Source organism: Hibiscus syriacus, unplaced genomic scaffold (genome assembly GCF_006381635.1).
Source record: "Hibiscus syriacus cultivar Baekdansim isolate YM2019G1 unplaced genomic scaffold, ASM638163v2 tig00113338_pilon, whole genome shotgun sequence".
In the NCBI taxonomy this organism is placed as follows: Eukaryota; Viridiplantae; Streptophyta; class Magnoliopsida; order Malvales; family Malvaceae; genus Hibiscus; species Hibiscus syriacus.
Genome location: NW_024063457.1, coordinates 278360 through 297689, shown reverse-complemented (window position 1 = coordinate 297689; position 19330 = coordinate 278360). Strand labels below are relative to the sequence as shown.

General features: G+C 34.8%; 1 protein-coding gene across 1 annotated transcript; it reads right to left on the bottom strand.

Moving 5' to 3' along the window:
* Nucleotides 1-9868: 9868 nt before the first annotated feature.
* LOC120186365 (phosphatidylinositol/phosphatidylcholine transfer protein SFH9-like) lies at nucleotides 9869-15989 on the bottom strand. Its single transcript, XM_039190319.1, has 15 exons — nucleotides 15925-15989; nucleotides 15530-15677; nucleotides 15115-15427; nucleotides 13945-14044; nucleotides 13493-13759; nucleotides 13340-13417; nucleotides 13140-13241; nucleotides 12976-13025; nucleotides 12782-12881; nucleotides 12518-12627; nucleotides 12353-12419; nucleotides 12123-12204; nucleotides 11129-11517; nucleotides 10962-11038; nucleotides 9869-10266 (listed from the first exon to the last, which is right to left on the bottom strand). Exons 2-15 carry the CDS (start codon nucleotides 15534-15536, stop codon nucleotides 10215-10217), a joined length of 1794 nt encoding a protein of 597 aa, XP_039046250.1. The 5' UTR covers nucleotides 15537-15677; nucleotides 15925-15989; the 3' UTR covers nucleotides 9869-10214.
* Between the last annotated feature and the right edge of the window lie 3341 nt (nucleotides 15990-19330).

Here is a 19330-nt window from a genome sequence, read left to right as displayed (position 1 = left end):
TGAAATGTTAAAATCAAAGAATGGAACTAAAGTGACTATTCGTACAATACATTAAGAGCTAATTTTGTCTAAACTTAAACAATGATTAAAAGTGAATCATTATTACTTTAAGATCGAAGGATAACTTAATAAGGTTGGCGTGGCAGTTTACGGGGATTTACATTCGCAGAACAAGTCTCATTTCACAGACAGCCTTCAACGGTTCACCTGTAAAGCACAACTACAGATGATTATTTTGTTCACAATACGAGACAGATAACCAAACCAATCATATTTTCTCAGCTTTTCTTAATTAAAAATGTAATGAAATACTAAATAAGAAAAGATGGGACACGCACTGAAGAAGGACGTCCTTTGTCTCAACCAATGGTTTAGTTTTTCGTTTTCTGTCTGTCTGTCCGTATGCGTAGGATTTCTTTCTGGTGTTTTTGTTTTGAGGTTTGTATAAAGGGGAAAATGGAGGTTGGGGGAGATAAAAGAGAGGTTATGAAAATGGAGCCCGAGTCTTATGGGGGAAATTAGGGGAGGGGCCTTTTCTTTTCTAATTTCCCGGAAATTAAAAGGAAATTGTTAGTTTAATCTGTTTTTCATTCTATTTCTCCAACTGGTCTTGTTTAGTTTTTACAAAAAGTTTATTGTATTTACTTTGGTAAATTATACTACAACTCACTCTATTATTAGTAAGTTTACAATTGAGTCATCATATTTGAAAAAGTCACAGCTCGACTAATCGATTGCACCCTAAATGACGTTAACATTTTTGAGAAATTTACGTTTTGGTTACTCAACTTTTAGTTGTGAGTCAACAATTTTAGATTTTCTTTTCTAATCTCTTATATGTTGGTGCAAGAACAATTAATCGTTGACTTGAGTGTTCGTAATAGAAAAAAAAAAAGTTTTTCTTATCCTTTTATACCTCATGAATGGTGCAACCAAAAACCCAAATTCTTTTCGTAACTTCAAAGTCAATGGCTAGACATAATATAATAATTTACGTAAAAATAGTTTTCTTATTTTTACTACTTAATCAATGAAGTATAAAATGACGTTTTCCCTAAATATCACCTATACCCTATATTATTATCTATCAGACACATTTCAGACTATTTTTCTTGATCTAACACCCTTTGCAGTAAGGCGCGCTCCTGCAGCGCGCTTTACGCTGATCTGGCGCTGCGTGGGGTATAACGCGGGACAGGGGCTACGCTTCACCTTTAATGCTGACACGCGTCAAAAAGGTGTACCCTACGGTGCGCCTTAGATTTAATTACCCACTTACCCCAGCCGTTCACACCCCACCCCTCCCTATAAATACCCCCATTCTCAATCACTTTCATCACACCAAATTCTCTCAACTTCTCTTAAATACTCTTATATTCTATTTTAACTGTTTAAGGTATATTTTATTATATTTAATATTTTGTTTTTAATTTATTTAAGTATTTAAATGTTTTAATATTTTATTTATTTAAATTTTTTTGCAGATATAAAATGGAATAATGTTTATTTCGCTTGGATGTAAATCATATATCGCGACATTTTGCTGATACGATAACATTTTAACGTTTTAATATAATTTAAATTATTAGTAATAATTTATTTATTTATTTAATGCATGATTATTAGTTTAAAAATTAATTTTTGTAATTATTTAATTTTAGGAGAGGGACCATGTATTAGATCATTTTATTAGGAACATTAAGTTAGTGATACCTAGCTGTGTGTCTTGTCGTATTTAGTAGAGGTTAGATTTGGTCACATAGGTAGATATGAGAGTCACTGTAAGATAGAATCATACCTTATTTATGCCTTAATGGAGCGGTGGAGGCCGGAGACCCACACATTCCATCTTCCGTGCGGAGAGTGCACGATTACACTTGAGGATATTTCTATGCACATGGGACTTCCGGTGGATGGAGATGTGATATCAGGGATGACGCACGGTTCATGGACTGCTTTGTGTCGGGACTATCTAGGATGTGTCCCAGAAAGTTTTAACGGTAGTCAGATACCGTTAAATTGGTTATATGTCAATTTTCGACAGTTGAGCGAGGACGCCTCTGATGATGAAGTTAAAATGTATGCACGGGTATGCATACTGCAGCTAATAGGAGGGTTGCTGATGTCAAAGACTCCATTGCTACTTTGATCTCAGCTCCGCGATCTGAAATGACACATATTTTTTCCCTCGTCCCATTCGCCATGAAGTTTGACAATGGCATTTTGTTTTGCCAACCAAACTTTTTTATAGGAGACAGTGTACCCATACTGCGATTGTATAGCTGAAATCAACACAACAACAGCTATATGAGAGCTTGCTTTTACCATGAGAATGATGGCTTGGCATATCACTTCAGAGTCCAAGTTGGGATGATCTTGGTTGACCCCTCCAGCACAACATGCGTGAGGACTGTTGTATACTGTTAGTTCTCATATGTTATTTTTCCTCTTCCTCTTCGATACGCGAACCATCCAATTGCATCCGTTTTCGCGTTGGGCACAGTAACATACATATTTTTCTGTCGCGGAGCGGTCGACTCTCGATTGAATAAAATTACGAATATTGTAATTTTTTATAGCCATCATCCCTTCTTCTTTTCTTGAAAACTCCATGCCTAAAGATAACTCACCATTATTTATTGATGAGTAATATCCATAGTTACCGAGATGAGGCATATCCGCAAATTCTGGCCCGTACATTGCACCATAATCAGTTTCATACATGTGTGATGGAGGGTCAGTTTGTGCCACATTTAATGGAACTTCATCTACATTATCATCATCATCGGAGTTGAATTACGGTGATTCTGGGTGAATGAATAGCCCAGTCTCAGCACAAATCCACACCAGGCTCACGAAGTGGTTCTTCTGGTGGAGATGATGGTTCCTCCATGCTCTCCACATTTAGGTCAAAGAACCTACTACTTGCACGCCTTCCCCTTGAACTAGAAGGCATATCGATATTGAGATCGAAAAAGCTCGTAGTCGAATGCCTCTCCCTGGAGCTTGAAGCCATCGTGTCAAATGGAAACTGCACAGATTATTACGTCGATGGCATCTCCATATTAAGGTCAAAGAAATTTGCATATGAATGCATTCCCCTTGAACTGGACGCGATGTTTCCATATGGATTGTTCGTGGACCTACCTCGGTATATATCATAAGAAGTTGCGGATGAATGTCTCCCCATTGAAGTTGATGTGATGGCACCATGATGCGGATTTCCCATTATGGCGTTAAAATCATTACACATTACTATAGTCGGGCTGTCAACTTGATCAACTTGTTCAGCCAGCCCATAGTGGGAGCTTAATGACTGACCCCGAACAACACACACTTGAACAAACTTTGCATACATCTCAATATCGCCGTCTGTGTAACACCCTTAACCCATATCCGACCCGAATATGAGTCTGAGGTGCCACATTGACTTTTCAAACTTTGACACTTAAAGAAAAACAAGGAAATTTTAAATTTTCATTAAAACCAAATACATTATTTTACATAAAAGAGACCACAAAATACAAAATACAAAATCGATCAGAGCATTCGTAATTAACCACTTATTACATGCCAACACTCTATACACAACCAAAATACCTACTTTGTCAATTACTTCTGATCTGATCTTTTAGTAGTGATGTTGTCCTTGCTGCCTCTATTACTGCTCCTCTTGATTCTTGGTACCTACGTGTAAATCACTTACACGCTAAGTCATAGACTTAGTGACGCATAATATAAATATATATATATATATATATATATAACAATGCATTCATGAACATGCATTCTTACCATCTGATCATGACATCTTTATTTGTATGCATCTATTTCACTATAACATATATGACGGTAACATGTACATATAAAACATATATTCTTATGCTAATCCCACGTTAACTTATCTTTGAATTGCCCATGTACATTATTGAGAACAAAGGTATGTGAGTACATAGAGGTTGTGCACTATGCTGTCACCACAACTCGTATAATTCCCTCAAGGGGCACTGAATATTTGTCCCAAAGGACCACTATGTCCCGAAGAACCACTGATTGTTCTGAAGAACCACTATGTCCCAAAGGACCACTGATAATCCCTCGACTCTTGGCATGCCAATTATACCTATAGCTCTCATATTAAATAACATGAGCTTAATTATAAATACATTTCTCATTTCATATCTCTTTCATCACTGTCAATGTAAACACATAAGTCACTGTTCATATGATCATTTTCATTATTTCACATATTTGGAAGAATTATCTGATAATGGCATTCATTCATATAATACCATGTTAATCATGAATGAAAAATGCATGAAATCCCTATAACGTTAACACATATAAATGTATGCATGTGCATGAATATAAAATCATAAATTCAATGATAAGAGATAGACTTATCGCAAGTCTTGTCTCAATTCCATTTCATCTAGGATATGCACTCACCTTGGCCTTGCTTATTTTGACTTGATCCTAATCATTGGTTTGTTCTGGAACGAAATTATGTTCTATATCTACATAGTAATACATTGATACTAATCAGTATACTAATTAATATATTATAAACTATCACTTTTTAGGCTAAAAAGAAAGTTATTTTCATCTTTTAATGAAGGTATGCATCGATGCACTACACCATGTATCGATGAATCCCTTGACGGTGCATCGATGCACAATCTATGCATCGGTACATAAATCCCATGCGATGTTTGTATTTTAAGGGGGTGCATCGATGCACTACTTGTGCATCGATACACTAATGACATTCGATGTTTTTATTTTAAAAGAGTGCATCGATACACCTTATGTGCATCGATACACCTTGAACAATTTCTGGGATTTTACCCTTGATGCATCGGTACACATTGAATGTGCATCGATGCACACAACCCAGAAATGTTATTTTAGCACGAAAATCTCTTCATAATCCTCTCAACACTTCATATTCCCCATCTTTTTATCTCCTTAACTTGCATACATCTACTTAAACTAATTAATACCCATTCAATACCTCTTATACTTAAAAATTCAATCCTCCAAATAGATTTCAAGAATCTCCCTCAATTTCCAACATGTTCTAAATCTAATTTTAACACTTCGTATGTCTTAACTAAGTCGATGACAAGTCAAATACAACCTCCGATTTCAAATATGAACTTTATTTCAAAATTCCATTCAAGCACTCCTAATCTTTAATTCTTCCTACACTCTTTATCTTGTTGTTTTAAAGCAAATTAAGCTTTCCTTAAGCTTAATTAACATCTAAGGAGCAAAACCAAACTTAAATTTCAGCAAACAATTAGCTTATGAAAAATCTCACCTTTGCTATAAGTCTTCACGTGTGGAGAAAGAAGAGAAGAAGAGAACTCTGGAACCTTTGTTTTTCTTTCTTCTCTTCCACGTGGAGCTAATATATATATCCCTTCTTTAATTATTTCCTTGCAAATGACCATTCTATCCTTCCATTCTATCTTCCTTGTAATTTAACCCTATATCAAATTACAATACTATTCAATTATCCTGCTTTAATTACCAAATTCTGAAGTTTTACAATTTAGTCATTAACTCGGTATTGAGGATGTTACAGTCGGAATAATTACTTTGAGAATCAGCCATCATTTCAACATCATCATTGTTCGAGAGTTCGAACGTTGTATAAGTGAATGGCAACAATGATGTTGGAAATTTGTACTGCAACGACGACATTCTTCTACTACTTCCAACATGAACCTTCCTCGAAATCTTCGTTATCAGCTCCTCAAGAGTTATGTTTCTCTTGAATGATATTTTAACATGCTCATTTGATACGAAAATAACGCCGGTTTCATCTTCTCGAATTTATCCATCATAATAAACAATAGCTGAAAGTCGCGCCATTCTTAGAGTTTAAAAGTACGACAATATTATATCTGCAAAAAAACAACTGAAACAAACCTGATTAAATAAATAATATATGAACGAAAATATATCACAATAAAATTTTTACACATAAACGTAAATAATTTAAATAATATAATTTTATATTATTACCTGCACCGCAAAAATATTTCGACGTGTGCTCCCGCTTTCCCTTTGAACAGGCACAGAAATTAATTGAAAACAATTACTATAATATTTTTTTCAAATAATCATAATAAACGATAAGTATAATAAAAAATATTATAATAAAGTTACCTTATAACGAAAGATCGAACGAACTTCTGAATTAAATATAAGAGGATTGTTGGGTGTTATTTACTGGTTGAAAGGATTGTTGTATTAATTTCTCGGTTGAGAGAGAATTGTGAGAGAGTTTACGGGGAGATGACTATTTATAGCCGAGAGAGGATGTTTTAAAGCCGAAAGGTCGGGGTAAATAATGTAAGGCGCGGTCCCTGCACCGCGCCTTGCATTATGCATGTCTGATAATTGAGCATGTGATAATTAAAAAGCATGTTCCCTGACCCGCGCTATAGCCCTACGTGTCGTAAGGCGCACCCCAGGGGTCGCGCTTTAGACACGTGTGTTCATGTCAGCGTAAAGCGCGCTGCAGGGGGCACACCTTACCCCACGTGGCACCATATCAGCGTAAAACGCGCTGCAGGGGGCGCGCCTTACTGCAAAGGGTGTTAGATCAAGAAAAATAGTCTGAAGGATGTATGACAGGGAATATTATAATGTATAGATGATATTTCGAGAAAAACGCTGTATAAAAGCAACAAAAAGATTTTGTTCAGAAAAATCATGACGATGAGGAATTGATCTTACACCAACCTATAAGGAATTAAAAAAGGAAATTTAAAAATATTTACTTACACCTGAAGGTTGAGTGACAAAAAATAAACTTACTCAGACTTGAGTGATCAAAATGTGAATTTACCCAAAAATAAACTTACTCACAATTGGTACACGTGTATAAAGGATGCCCTGGCTTACAACAACCTCTTTCTTTCTATCTTTTTTAATCTTATGTCCTTATTCCAAACAGGGGAAAAAGTTAATTTTCTTTCTCATTTTTTATCAGTTTCATTTTTGTTAACCTTTATTGTGCTTCTTATTGTTTAATTGCGTTATCAATCGTTTGAAATTTGCAGGGTTTGATCTTTGCCGACCATTGTTTGGCTCCCCAGAATATCAACATTGACTCATATCCTTTAAGTTTGCTAAACTCCTGTAACATTGAAGGAAAAAAAACCATAATTCGTGATTTAAGAAGATAAATTTATAAAATAATCAGTTCTTGTTGTTGTTGTTGATTCATTAACTCAAGCTAATGCGGCAACCAGAGAGATAAAGATCGGGAAAGGGCTCAAACCAGGACAGGCGGTAAGGGGAAGAGTGGTTCTAAGGATGATGGATTGACTAGGTTTCCTTTTTTTTTTATAGGAATTGAAGGCCTCATTAAAAACCTAGTTCTTGATTAGAGGGACTTATAGATAAACTCCTTAATCAGCGGAATGAGGAAAAGAGTGCCTTATGATTTCATTAAACATAAAAAAACCAATATACATCCAGAGATCGACCCCCTACATAAAACATAACACCATAAAACAACCGAAAACACCCCCATAGCAGCAACAAAACTCAACCTAATCCAACATATCAACCGCAACAGCTTCTAAAGGACTGACCCGACTGAAAGCCTAACTCTTGGCTCGAAGGGCACCAGAAAACAAAACTCCTAAAATAAAGACCAAAAAGTACAGCTGACTCGAACCAAAGAAGCCAAAATAAAACACAACATCCAGGAGCTTCCACACGAAGAGGACAGAAAACCCAGTTGTAGACTCTTTCTCCAAAGCTGGAAAAAACGGAAACATATTCTGGCTCCAAGAACAGACAAAACACCCTCACATTGAACCTTCTTCTGTTTCTTGGTTCAGCAGTATCTAACCTTTATTTGAGGACCCGAATCTCTCTCTTCAAAGGATTGGAAAGAGTTAAATTCCCCTCCAATACTCTAAGAATATGTTCCAAATCTTTATCTATACACCCCGATTTAACTCTTCCATCCAAATTGCCAACCACATCCCCATCCTGTTGGGCCTCCACACTCTTGGAATTACTAATAGCATGCTTTTTGATAATGTTAATCACGTTCTTCATCACCTTTGCCTTTAACCGACCATCCAAGTTGGACGAATCAAAAAAATCCATTATTCCCATTATCACATGCAGACTTACAACTTTCGCTTCTTTCAAAAACTGACTCTCTCGCCGCGTGTTCCAACACAATCTCGTGCTCCACCACATCCTCGAATTCATTTTGTATCGTTTAACCTCCTAATTTGGCTTGTTCCCCTCTTAGCATTTTATGAATGGCGAATTCATAGAGATGCAAAGGCCTTGCAAGAAAAGACAGCGAAGAAGGCAGCACAGGCGGCGAGCGGTGGTGGCAATGGCAGCTGTGCTGGTGGAAGTAAAAACAATAAATGATCTGAGGATGGACGTTGAAGGTAGATCGGTATTGTGTTTGTTCTCTGCCTTTTTAAGGTTACCAAAACACTTGGCTTGTTTTTTTACTTGGCATTGATGTTGATTCTTAAACGCTCTCATCTTGTTTGAAATGTGATAAAACCCCTCTACAATGTCCATCATCTTGTTCCTATCTTATCATTAATTTCAACTTAACATTTTTTAATTATTTCGATTTGATCCCTCGTCTATGTATGTTGTTTAATTTATTTAAATTTCAGTTTTTAATTTTATGTTTGTTCAATTTAGTGTCAACAGACTGTGAACAGTGCTCCAGAGATGGGTACAACCACAACCATGGCAATGCCACAGGCTGCCATTGATTCAGCGAACAATGCAGTGTCAGTTGTTTATCCTGTTGGAATTCAGCGGAAATCATCTAAACCAGAATCTGATCTTGGTATGTCAAATGTGGCCACTCAAGTCGGATCCATGGGGAGCGATCCTCTTACAAATTCAGCCGGTTGTGATACTGTACCTTCTGTCAACCAATGTTTAGGGCAGAGACAATTATCAGGTGGCTTACCCACTGACGGAAATAATGTAGGGACACGGTGGACACAACAATCCCACCCACCATCGCCACCTCAATAACACTACCAAATATGAGCAATTACAACAAGTTCAACAGAATTCTTCCCAACAGCTGCCATTGAAGCAGTAGTCACAACAACAAACTCTGCATCTGCACGCAGTACAGGGCGGCTTGTATGTCGAGCCTTTTAATTCTAAAGATGGAGAGAAGCAATCTAGTGATGGTGCAGTTGCAACAGTGATGGGTTCTGCTATTACTGGTTTTGGAAGCTCTTGTAACCACAATATACAGGTAATAACAGTTTTCATATTTAAGCAGATGCCATATGGTGTTATTATTGTTAGGTTTGCATACTAGGCAAAGATGAAACATGCAGAATTATCATATTGTTTTAAATTATAACGATGATAAATGGTATCCCATTCCCCCCTTTACTTTTAATTGGTTTGTGAAAAGCTTTTCTCTGACCTTTTTCCTCTCAAACACTCTCTCTCGATTGAAAACCTAAGTTTCAAACTTACTTTGTGGATGACTACTTCGCTGCAAGTGGTTTCTATGGTGCCTGGCTCTCTTTATATTTCCCTAGTCAACCTGAATGGAGAGTAGACAATATTTGAACTGTTTTTTTTAAATGCGGATGAAGCTGATTATCACGTTAGTATTATAGATTATCATGTCAATATTAACGGCAGTACTGTAACATTCAATGATGATTTCTATTGATCAAAGGACAACACAACTCATAAAGTTGAAGGGGAAATTGATAACATTGTTCCAAACAATGAAGAAAGTAACACCTGAGATAATCTCTTCTGGATATGTATCTTAACTGTGTGATCTCAAACATTGTTCTTCTATATGACACTGAGAAAACAAAGGAATAAAGAAATGTGGGGGGACTATGTACAGAAGCTTCAAAAACTATATGCACAACCGTCTCCGTCTCCCTAACTACTATTGTGGTTGTCAGAAAGATTTTATTTCCATGTACTATTATTCTCCATCAACCTCAAACCTCTGGTGCGTCACCTCGACTGCCAAATTCAAAACAATAACAGACATGAGATAGAGTTCTTCAGAATGGGGATTACAATCGAGACTAATGTGAAATAGTTTGACAACCTGCTGCTTCTCAAATCACGCCACAGATTAGCATCTTGCCATTATAGCATTGCTGATTTGACAATAGAAATTGCATAATTGGATACCCAAAAAGGCAAATTCATCTTCCTGGATTTAAAGGTTTGTAGTTTCTTCGCCAACATGAGTTTGTCCTCTGCAAATGCCATACCATCAGAATATGCACTTTATTCTAAGTTATCCAGGTGCACTCAATATCAATATATCATGCTAATTGCTCTACCTTTTTTTTTTTGTAAAAAAGGAAAATATACAAAATAATTTGAACTAAAAATACATTGAGTAATTGGAAACAGCATATTTCCATGAACAATAATACAAATTCGAGAGATAATTGTAAACTCAGAAGAAAAAAATTCATGAATCTAGAGAAAGTTTCGTTAGGGGAGTTCAATTAGTTTTCCATGTCAAAGAAGGCGTATAAATTGATCTAACCCATGCTTTACAAGTAGGTGATAATTTCTAACAGCATTTTTGTTGAGAAACAAATATGCTTATATCCCAAATTCTCAGATATAAGAAATGGATAACTCAAGTTCAGTTACTCAGGCATATGCCAAACCTATTAATAAAACATAGATTCATCATAATCAGGGATAGCTTTTGGTTAAACCTTTTTTCCACCCCACCATTCTTTGTATATTATTATTAAAAGTCCAAATGTCAATCAAACCGGCTTACACCTGGCGTCCTGGCCATCTAAATGGATTCGCAGCAATTAGGGAAGTAATCAGAACAGACTACTGTCACCAATTTAGTTTCCTTTATTAACTGTTCAAATCCATTCATATCCATTTTTATATTTTCTTCTCTAAAAAAATAGAAACTTACAGGCAAGCTGTTGTCTTTTAAATGTTCCAATGACTCAGCAAGCTCCACTTGCTTTGATGCAGTTGCAAGCAAGGCCTACAAAATTAAGTCCGTGTTTAGTGATCAGAACATTCAAAGGTACAAAAACTGGTTGCAATAAAGACCCATTATAGAAAGAAGTCTTACTTTCTTCGTTCTCTGTAAATCTTGTTCGATTGATTTAATACGACTTAATGAATCACGAAGCATGTCTTCCTTTTCAGCAGGAATTTTTGTGGGTTTGTTACAAAGCTCAGTTACCAAGGTTTCTAAATTTTGTAGCCTCTGCCAACATGGATGGAGTGAGTCCTCTTTTGATTCAGTAGAAGTACTATTTTCTAGAGACCCTGAATCTGCCAGCTGGTTGTTAGATTGGTTTCCTACTTGTGGGTTTAAATCTAGTGCTTCCGAAAACCTTCCCGGTCCAGGGGCAAAGAAAAATATACATGCCAAAAATTTGAGTACAAAGTAAACCACAAAATCTATTACATGGAGGACAAACTTCTTTCTTGGAGTAACACCACCAGTTGCATCATCTGCCAACAGCAACAAATAATGTAAAAGCTCTAGTCGGAAAGAAAATTAGCGTAGCCAATATGAAGTTCAAGTGCTGAGAAAACGGAGATGATGTTATAATGCAATAAAGACAAATCAGCTTCTTAAACAGTCTGCAAGTGAATGGCAGTAAAAACAGAAAGAACTACAGGCTTGGATATCTTAATTAATCAAGCATGGCTGATTGAACATAGTGTATATCCTACAAATGGCAGTAAACATAAGGGCTACTAGTTTTGTTTTGATGCTTCCCTTGTTCGACTATAGGATAATTATTTACTATGATGTAGGACCAACTATATCTGCTAAAAGAGTCAGAGCCACACTTCAAAATTTGATTGGGCATACAAGTTCAAGCCCGGCATGGCCAAAGAACAACACAGTACTACCAATTTCCATATCTTAATAGAATGGATGATGGCCATGATTTCTCCTTTACCTTTGAAAGGCTAATTATTGCCACTAATTATGCTTTACTTCACTTATCGATCATTATGGAGGTTTACTATGATAATAGTATGATCTGATTCAAAGCGAGAACATAAACACAAATACAATGTTCATTAAGGATCGAGTGATCACTCACTTGTTGAATTGACTTCTTCAGTTCTTGCAGTATTTTCTGGTTCAATAATGTCACGCATTGAATTAAGAGCACTCATCCTTCCCTGACACAAGGCTTATAAAGATTAAATAATACTTTTGCAGAGTATCACAAGAGAAACATGTATTAAAAAGTCTAATGATTAAATTCTTATAGTTAAATGAAAAGCCAGAATGGTGATGAGGCAGAGCCAATTACTTTGAAAAACTTACTTTTTCAGGAAGTGGCACCAACTGCATGAAACCAGAAGTATCTGGCCACACACCGAAGCATAAGATACTTCACTACTTGCAACCTGCCAAAGAGCCATTTAAAATGGAACATGATGCAAAGCTAAATAAAGATAAATTGACAGAAGACAAGGGAACTTGATCAACAAAAAGGCAGTTGGAGAAACCTTTGTAGATAGAAGTTTGGCTTCCAAATTTTCATTATCAGAAGAACTTTCTGTTTTCCTCAAATACAGGGCATCTCCTAACCGTACCAACTGCAAACAAAATACAAGCAATGGCTTTTAGCTTTGGGCATAAAATAATAATCAGGGGTTTCCTTAGACATCAATATGTGTGAACAGAGAGGAGTGATGCCAAAGGCTAAAATTATTTATTCATTTTCCTTTTCAATACAGCCAAGGATCGTACCTTCATTATTTCTGGATTATTCCAGGGTCCCTTGTCAGATCTAAGACAGCCTCCATCATTAGGGCATGAGCATGTTCCACCAAGAAACTCCGGCAATTGGCTGCTTAAGAGATTTTCAGAAAAGAGTTTAGTAAGAAAGCTCAAAACAAGCAGGCAGTAAGACATTTCAGTAACGGTACAGAAGAAACCACAACCTTGGATCAATAATCTCCAATAATTTATTATGAAATTTGTTCCCTAGAACCTATATAATCAAAGAATACTAGTTGATTAGTTGAAACCCAACCCTCAAAAGTTGAAAAAGGATAATATATATAATATATATTCTTCATGATCACATGTTCCAAAATTTTTGTACATGAATCTTTTCTGTAGTCCTCGGATCAAGAAAGCCTTTTGCTGTGTTCCATAGTAGTCTGAACCCATTTCCAGCATTAACTATGTACATTTGATGTAAAGTCTGTAGAGAGAAAACTGATATTAGTAACAGTTTAGGACATCATGCACTAATAATTCAGATACATATGTCAGTTTCGCTTAATGAAACAATGAACCCACCTCAGGATAGTTGTCTCCATCAATTTTCTGCATGCGCATTACAAGATCATGTGCAACCTTGCCAAAGCTCATCCAGTTCTGCATAAAGAGCATAATGATGAGAAACATGAAATTGCATGAAATGTATGTATTCAGTAATTTATGAACACTGACCAACCCCTGGACATCCAATATTGTGGTTGTACAATCTATATGCCTCTTGGCAGCAATAGAACAGGCAGGAAACTTCTCCAAAAAGGACTTTTCAAAGCCCTGCACGTGATATTTCAAAAATCTGTCCACTGTAGTAACCTTCATCAGCTTGGTAGGGTCAACTTTACCAAGTCTTTCAATATAAACAGGGCGACCCTGTTTGTCTACACCATGGTAACCATGGGGGTAACAGCGCTGAACTTCTTCGTATTCGTCATACACAAAATCCTGCATATACATCAGGGCATCTGTCAAAACCATGGAAACTAGAATCATCAAACAAAAAAGACAGACATCACAACACATTCTTCCGTAAACAACAATATAAAAACAGTTGCTTATATAAGTTGTATAATCATAAGTAGTATATCTGACTAAGAAATTTTAAATATGATAAGAAGAATGCATTTTACCTGTATAATAGTATCTGTTCCATACTCTTTCCTCCAGTTCAACATATCTTCCCACATCAGGGCAGTTTTATCGAGGTCAAATTTCCTTGCTTTCAAAAATCTGCAATAACAATTACCAGCTTTTTTAAATGAAAGAACATAGTCGAATGCTAGGAATCATTTTTCTTTTATGGGAGGAGGGGGAATTGGGACGATTATTATCTTCTTTCTATTTGGATAAGATGGCATAAGTATTTTTTTTAAATACAACTTGATATGAAGCGCAGCTTCTACTTCCAAGTTTAATGGTTCTGAAAGTCTAGCCTAGTGTGAAATTAAAAGATTAAGTAGGTGACTCTTCCGCTCAATAACTTGTATTCAAAAGCAAACTCAGAATCTCATGCTTCACTACAGTTCCAGCAAAGAAGTACGCATTATATTTATAAAGCTGCAAAAAATTTCAAGAAAAAAAACCTTTTTTCATTAAATCAAGAAAAAACCTTTTTTCATTAAATCAAGAAAAAACCTTATTTTTATTAGAAGAGACTGTTATTAAGACATTTGATCTAGACAGTAGAAGTTGAATAGTTCATTTTAGTGATATGCTTGTCAAATTCTTGCCGCTAAAGATGGGATGATGAAAAGTGAAAGCTAGTACAAAGGGCAAATCTCAATAAAAGGGACAGTTACAGTCCATGAAATAGCTAAACTGTAGATGATGTGATATATAGTGCACCATGCCACTACTCTTAATAAGAAAACATCGAGTAGGAAATCAAGAAGCGATTCTTATATTTTATTCTAAAATTCTAATGAATTTGTTTCTGGAACCTACACATCCTATACATGTCATACTAAAATAAAAAATCTAAAAATTGTCTTCTAGTTTAGAGATTATTTATAAATTTCTAAGACAATACAAGAAAAATATAGAACAATTAGGAAATAATTTCAAGCACAACATAATTCTACCTCAAAGTTATACTCAATTGTAAACAATTCAAAGCTTTAGATTTCTGGTAAGTCAAAACAGGACATATTAGTAGAAAGCTAAAACAGAGCAGATTTGTGTACATGGAATGATCTCCTCATCTTATCAACATAGTTTAATATGAACTAGCCACGCAAATAGATACCATATCTTTCTACAAAAACATGTACTAATATAAATCATCTGGTTGGTTAAATTACCTAAACAAAGTGTGGTAATCATCATGACTTGAGGGGAGCTGATCTTTGGCAAGCAATGCCTGGCGAAATGCTCTGACCGTCTTTTCCTCCTCCGCATCCCTCACATCCTCGATAGAAATTGCCGCGAATTTGCAGTCAGCCACGCGTTTGCCACGCTTCCTTATACCGTGTGTTAGCTTCGTCGAAGCAGTCATCGCTTTCTTCTTCAGAGATCTCGCTCGCGTTGATCTTCTTCTCTCGTCCTCATACATCTCGGAATCCAAATTCCCTTCTTTTCTAAACCTCTCATTTTCTTGAAATTCTATTAACTCCCCTGATATGAATAAAAACAGATCAACAAAAAAAATCCACCAATACAATTCCGATCTCGACATGGATCAAAATTCAGTAAAATTAGAAATTAGACATAATTTACCAGGCATTGTAATATGTATCCGGAATCGTGATGAAACTTGACTCTGTAACCAAACGGACACAGAGAACCTCAGAAATTACGAGATGCTGTCACTCTTATATATTACCAAATCTTACAGATCTGTTCGATTCTCTATTACAGCTGGTTTCTGTAGAAAACAAAATCGAGTTTACCAGAAATGGACAAAAAAGAAATGAATCGGAATCAGCAGGACAGTATAGTATTACTGGTCAGAAGAAGGTAAATCAAAAAAAACGAAATCAAATCACGTCAGATCCAAAATTAAGATCAAACAAACACAATTAAAAGATAAAATATATATATAAAAAAACTTCAATGACATAATTAATGCATCAATAAAAAACACTGAAAATAGGAAACGCATGAAAATATACCTTGAAAAAAATACCGCATTCATTCCACACGGATTGAGCGAGGTTAACGGGTGATTGAATTTTCGATTTCTCTCGTTATTTCCTTATATATATATATATATATATATATATATATATAATAATAATAATAATCGGAGCCAAAGCTAGCTTTACGGTGCGAGGCGGGCTTTTCTTCTTTTCTCTCTATATTGTTTCTAGAATAATAAAATAAAATAATAGGCGGAGTATTTTCTTTTTGTTAATCTTTTTTGGGGCCAGACCAGTTAGCTGAGGCGTGTCGTTGTCAAGAAGTTTTTTTTTAAAAAAAAGGAAATATTTTATATTTTTATAAAAAAGAAATATTCGCTTTCGTAACGTAGCGTTAAACCGCCGCTTCACCTACTCATCAAGCGACGGTGGTTCCCGTCAACTTTTACCGATTTTTTATCCGTTGCGGGAGCGGGAGCGGGGTTTCGGCGTTACGTACCCGTTAAGCGACACGGTGTAAGCCAATAACAATCTAGTTTTTTTCCCTGTTTTGTTTATTTACTTTTAAATTTTAATAAAAAATGTTTGGTAATGTTCCACGTCAGATACTATTGCCACGCGGACAATGGTTGGCTAGTGGGACTATGGAATTCGACAAAAAGTGCGCTTACAATTAGACTTTCACAAGGTATCGAAGAGGGTATAAATATAGAAATCCGATCATCTATAATTAATTCACGTGGATTTTTTTTTCCAAATATATGATCAATATTGCTTTGGATTATGTGAATGAAAAATAATGTGTAAATCAATTTGACATTAATTTATGATTGATAACTGACATTTACCGAGTAAATGATTTCAACCAATAATAATTTTACATGAAATTCCACGTGTAAATGTCAATTAGACATCAATTTATGACTGATATCTGACATATGCCTTCAAAAAAAACTATTGTAAATCAATTTAAAGTTTAAATTAATTTTCAACTAATTCTAAATCAATTTCCACGTGTAAATGTCAATTAGACATTAATTTATGTATAAATTATTGAAATATAAATAGATAATAGTGTAAGTGAAAAAGAAATCAATTTAAGAGTACACATTATTTTTCTAAATTTATTGCTAAACTTTTAAAGGACACAATTTGATTTTTTTTATTAATTTAATATGATTACATGTGGTAGAATCTATTTTAAAAACTCTTATATGACAATGAATGCTTAAATACAATGCAATCTTTGATGCTCGAACTCATAATCTCTAAGAATAACAATCATCTATTTAATCAATGAGGTAACTTTATTCGTGCATGAATTGAGTTTTTAAATGTACACATCACAAAATTTTTTATATTCACTTGTATTTGATGAATTATAATTTTTTATCTAATATACAATTTGTGTTGATCGACTAATCCATATCAGGTATTACAGAGGTGAGGGCGACCCTCCCAACTCAGTTTGCTTGTTTTTTAAAAAAAATTAATCACTGGTATCCGATCTATTGATCTATTAATCTAGATCGGGTATTGTGTAATTTTTTTAATAGTAATTTGTGTAAATTTTAGTTTATATAATTCTGTTTACTTTAATATAATGATTCATAGTTAGGTTTAAGATTTTAAGTTTTAAGATGTAAAATTTAAAGCTTAAAATAAAAAAAAATTATTTTTTAAAGAATAACAAACGTTATATATATATATATATACATCAAATAATAGCTTTTTTTAAAAGAATAATATTTTTTATGAAATATGTTTTTCCTCGCATATCAAAGAAAGGGGACATGTTCTTCAAAAGGAAAAAAAAGGGACATAAAACCAGACACGTTTATGAGGTGCAATTAGATACAAAATGTCCCAACCTGACATTAAAAATTGAAAATGCTAAAAGAAAGGAAATGAGGAATAGGAAAACACTAGAATAATTTGTATAAGATTCTACTGAATTTTTGTAGCGTGTTCTCTTCTCATTTTTATATTTGAATCATTTAAATTCAGAAGTTTTTTTTTTTGAATATTTGTTTTTTTAACCGATTTTTACAAATGCTTATTATGAGGACAGCCTTATTTAAGTTAGTTTGCTTTACTTATAAAAGTTAGGATTCAAACTTAATGGCGGATCACATGTAGTTCATGGTGGGTACGTGTCCATCCTAAAATTTAAATTTTCTTTGGTTAGTTATTTATTTTATTGATGGTGTCCATCCTAAAATTTTAATTGTGTCCACCTATGCAAAAATTGTGTTACTAGCATATGTGTGCTCACGAATCCACCACTATTCAAACTCTTGATTTTGTTTAAAAGATTTAGTGTCTCGTTTGACTAGATCAACTGATTGTTGATTGAAAACTTAATTTTTTTATTATTCATAAACTCGATCAATAAATTAGAATAAAATGTTTTTATTAATTAATAATAACACATTTCTTAAAAAAAAGTTATACAATACTTGGTACAGAATATTCTATTATAGAGAGAATAATTTATTGCAGCTAAGGTCCCATTCAGATGCAGAGGGGAAAAGAAAGGCGGGTTGTTAAATACCGAAAGCTAAGAACTTTAGGGCAAGACATCATGGTGCGTGGTTGGGTGCGGTATAAGCAAAGGGTAAAGACTCATGTGTTAGTTCCATGCACATGCTCAAACCACCATAATAATTGCCTCAAGCTTGACCATTTCATATTCCTTTGCATCCAATTTTACTTACTTCTAGATTTTCATTAAAAACAAATTATATTTTAACATTTATAATTGTATTTTTTATAATATCGAACAAGAGAAACAAGATAACCTAACAATTAGTTAAAGCCTCGAATTCCATCCATGCTCTAATGCATTATGGATGGCCCATAACTCTGCTACCACTGTCGAGCAGTTGCATATACTTCTTGTGAACCCAAAGATCTAGTCAGCTTGATCGTTTCGGATAACACCTCCCGTTACACATACTACTCCATTGACGTTACCCTTCACCCAGCCTATCGACGATTTACTCCACTTTACCATCATTCTCTCGCGCATAACCTAACTTACATTACCCCCATCTCGAGATATTTTCTCTTTGATTATCTCTATTGATAATTTAATGATACTCGCTAATACGTTTTCTTTCTCCATATAGTATGTTAAAATATAAACACAAGTATAATTATCGCACAATAAGATGAAATAACTCCCAAGTATATTCTTCTAATCCTAAAGAAGATGGTGACCACATTTGTATATTTTTCACAATGTCAACCTTTTTTTTGTATATTTTCACAATGTCAACTTTTTTTTTTGTATATTTTCACTTTCAAACAATAATTACATCCATAGGCCTCTCGGCCTAACTCGAGGAAAGATGACAAGCAAGTGGTCAAAGTTGCCCTTTGATTATTTGTTTATTGGGGGGACCAACATTTGAGGGTCAACTAGACAATTTGAAGC

Coding starts and splice junctions, on each gene's coding strand:
- LOC120186365 (XM_039190319.1), bottom strand. Junction 13,026..13,139: donor GGACTACAGAAAAGATTCAT/GTACAAAAATTT, acceptor TTGATTATATAG/GTTCTAGGGAACAAATTTCA. Junction 12,205..12,352: donor TGGTGCCACTTCCTGAAAAA/GTAAGTTTTTCA, acceptor GCCTTGTGTCAG/GGAAGGATGAGTGCTCTTAA.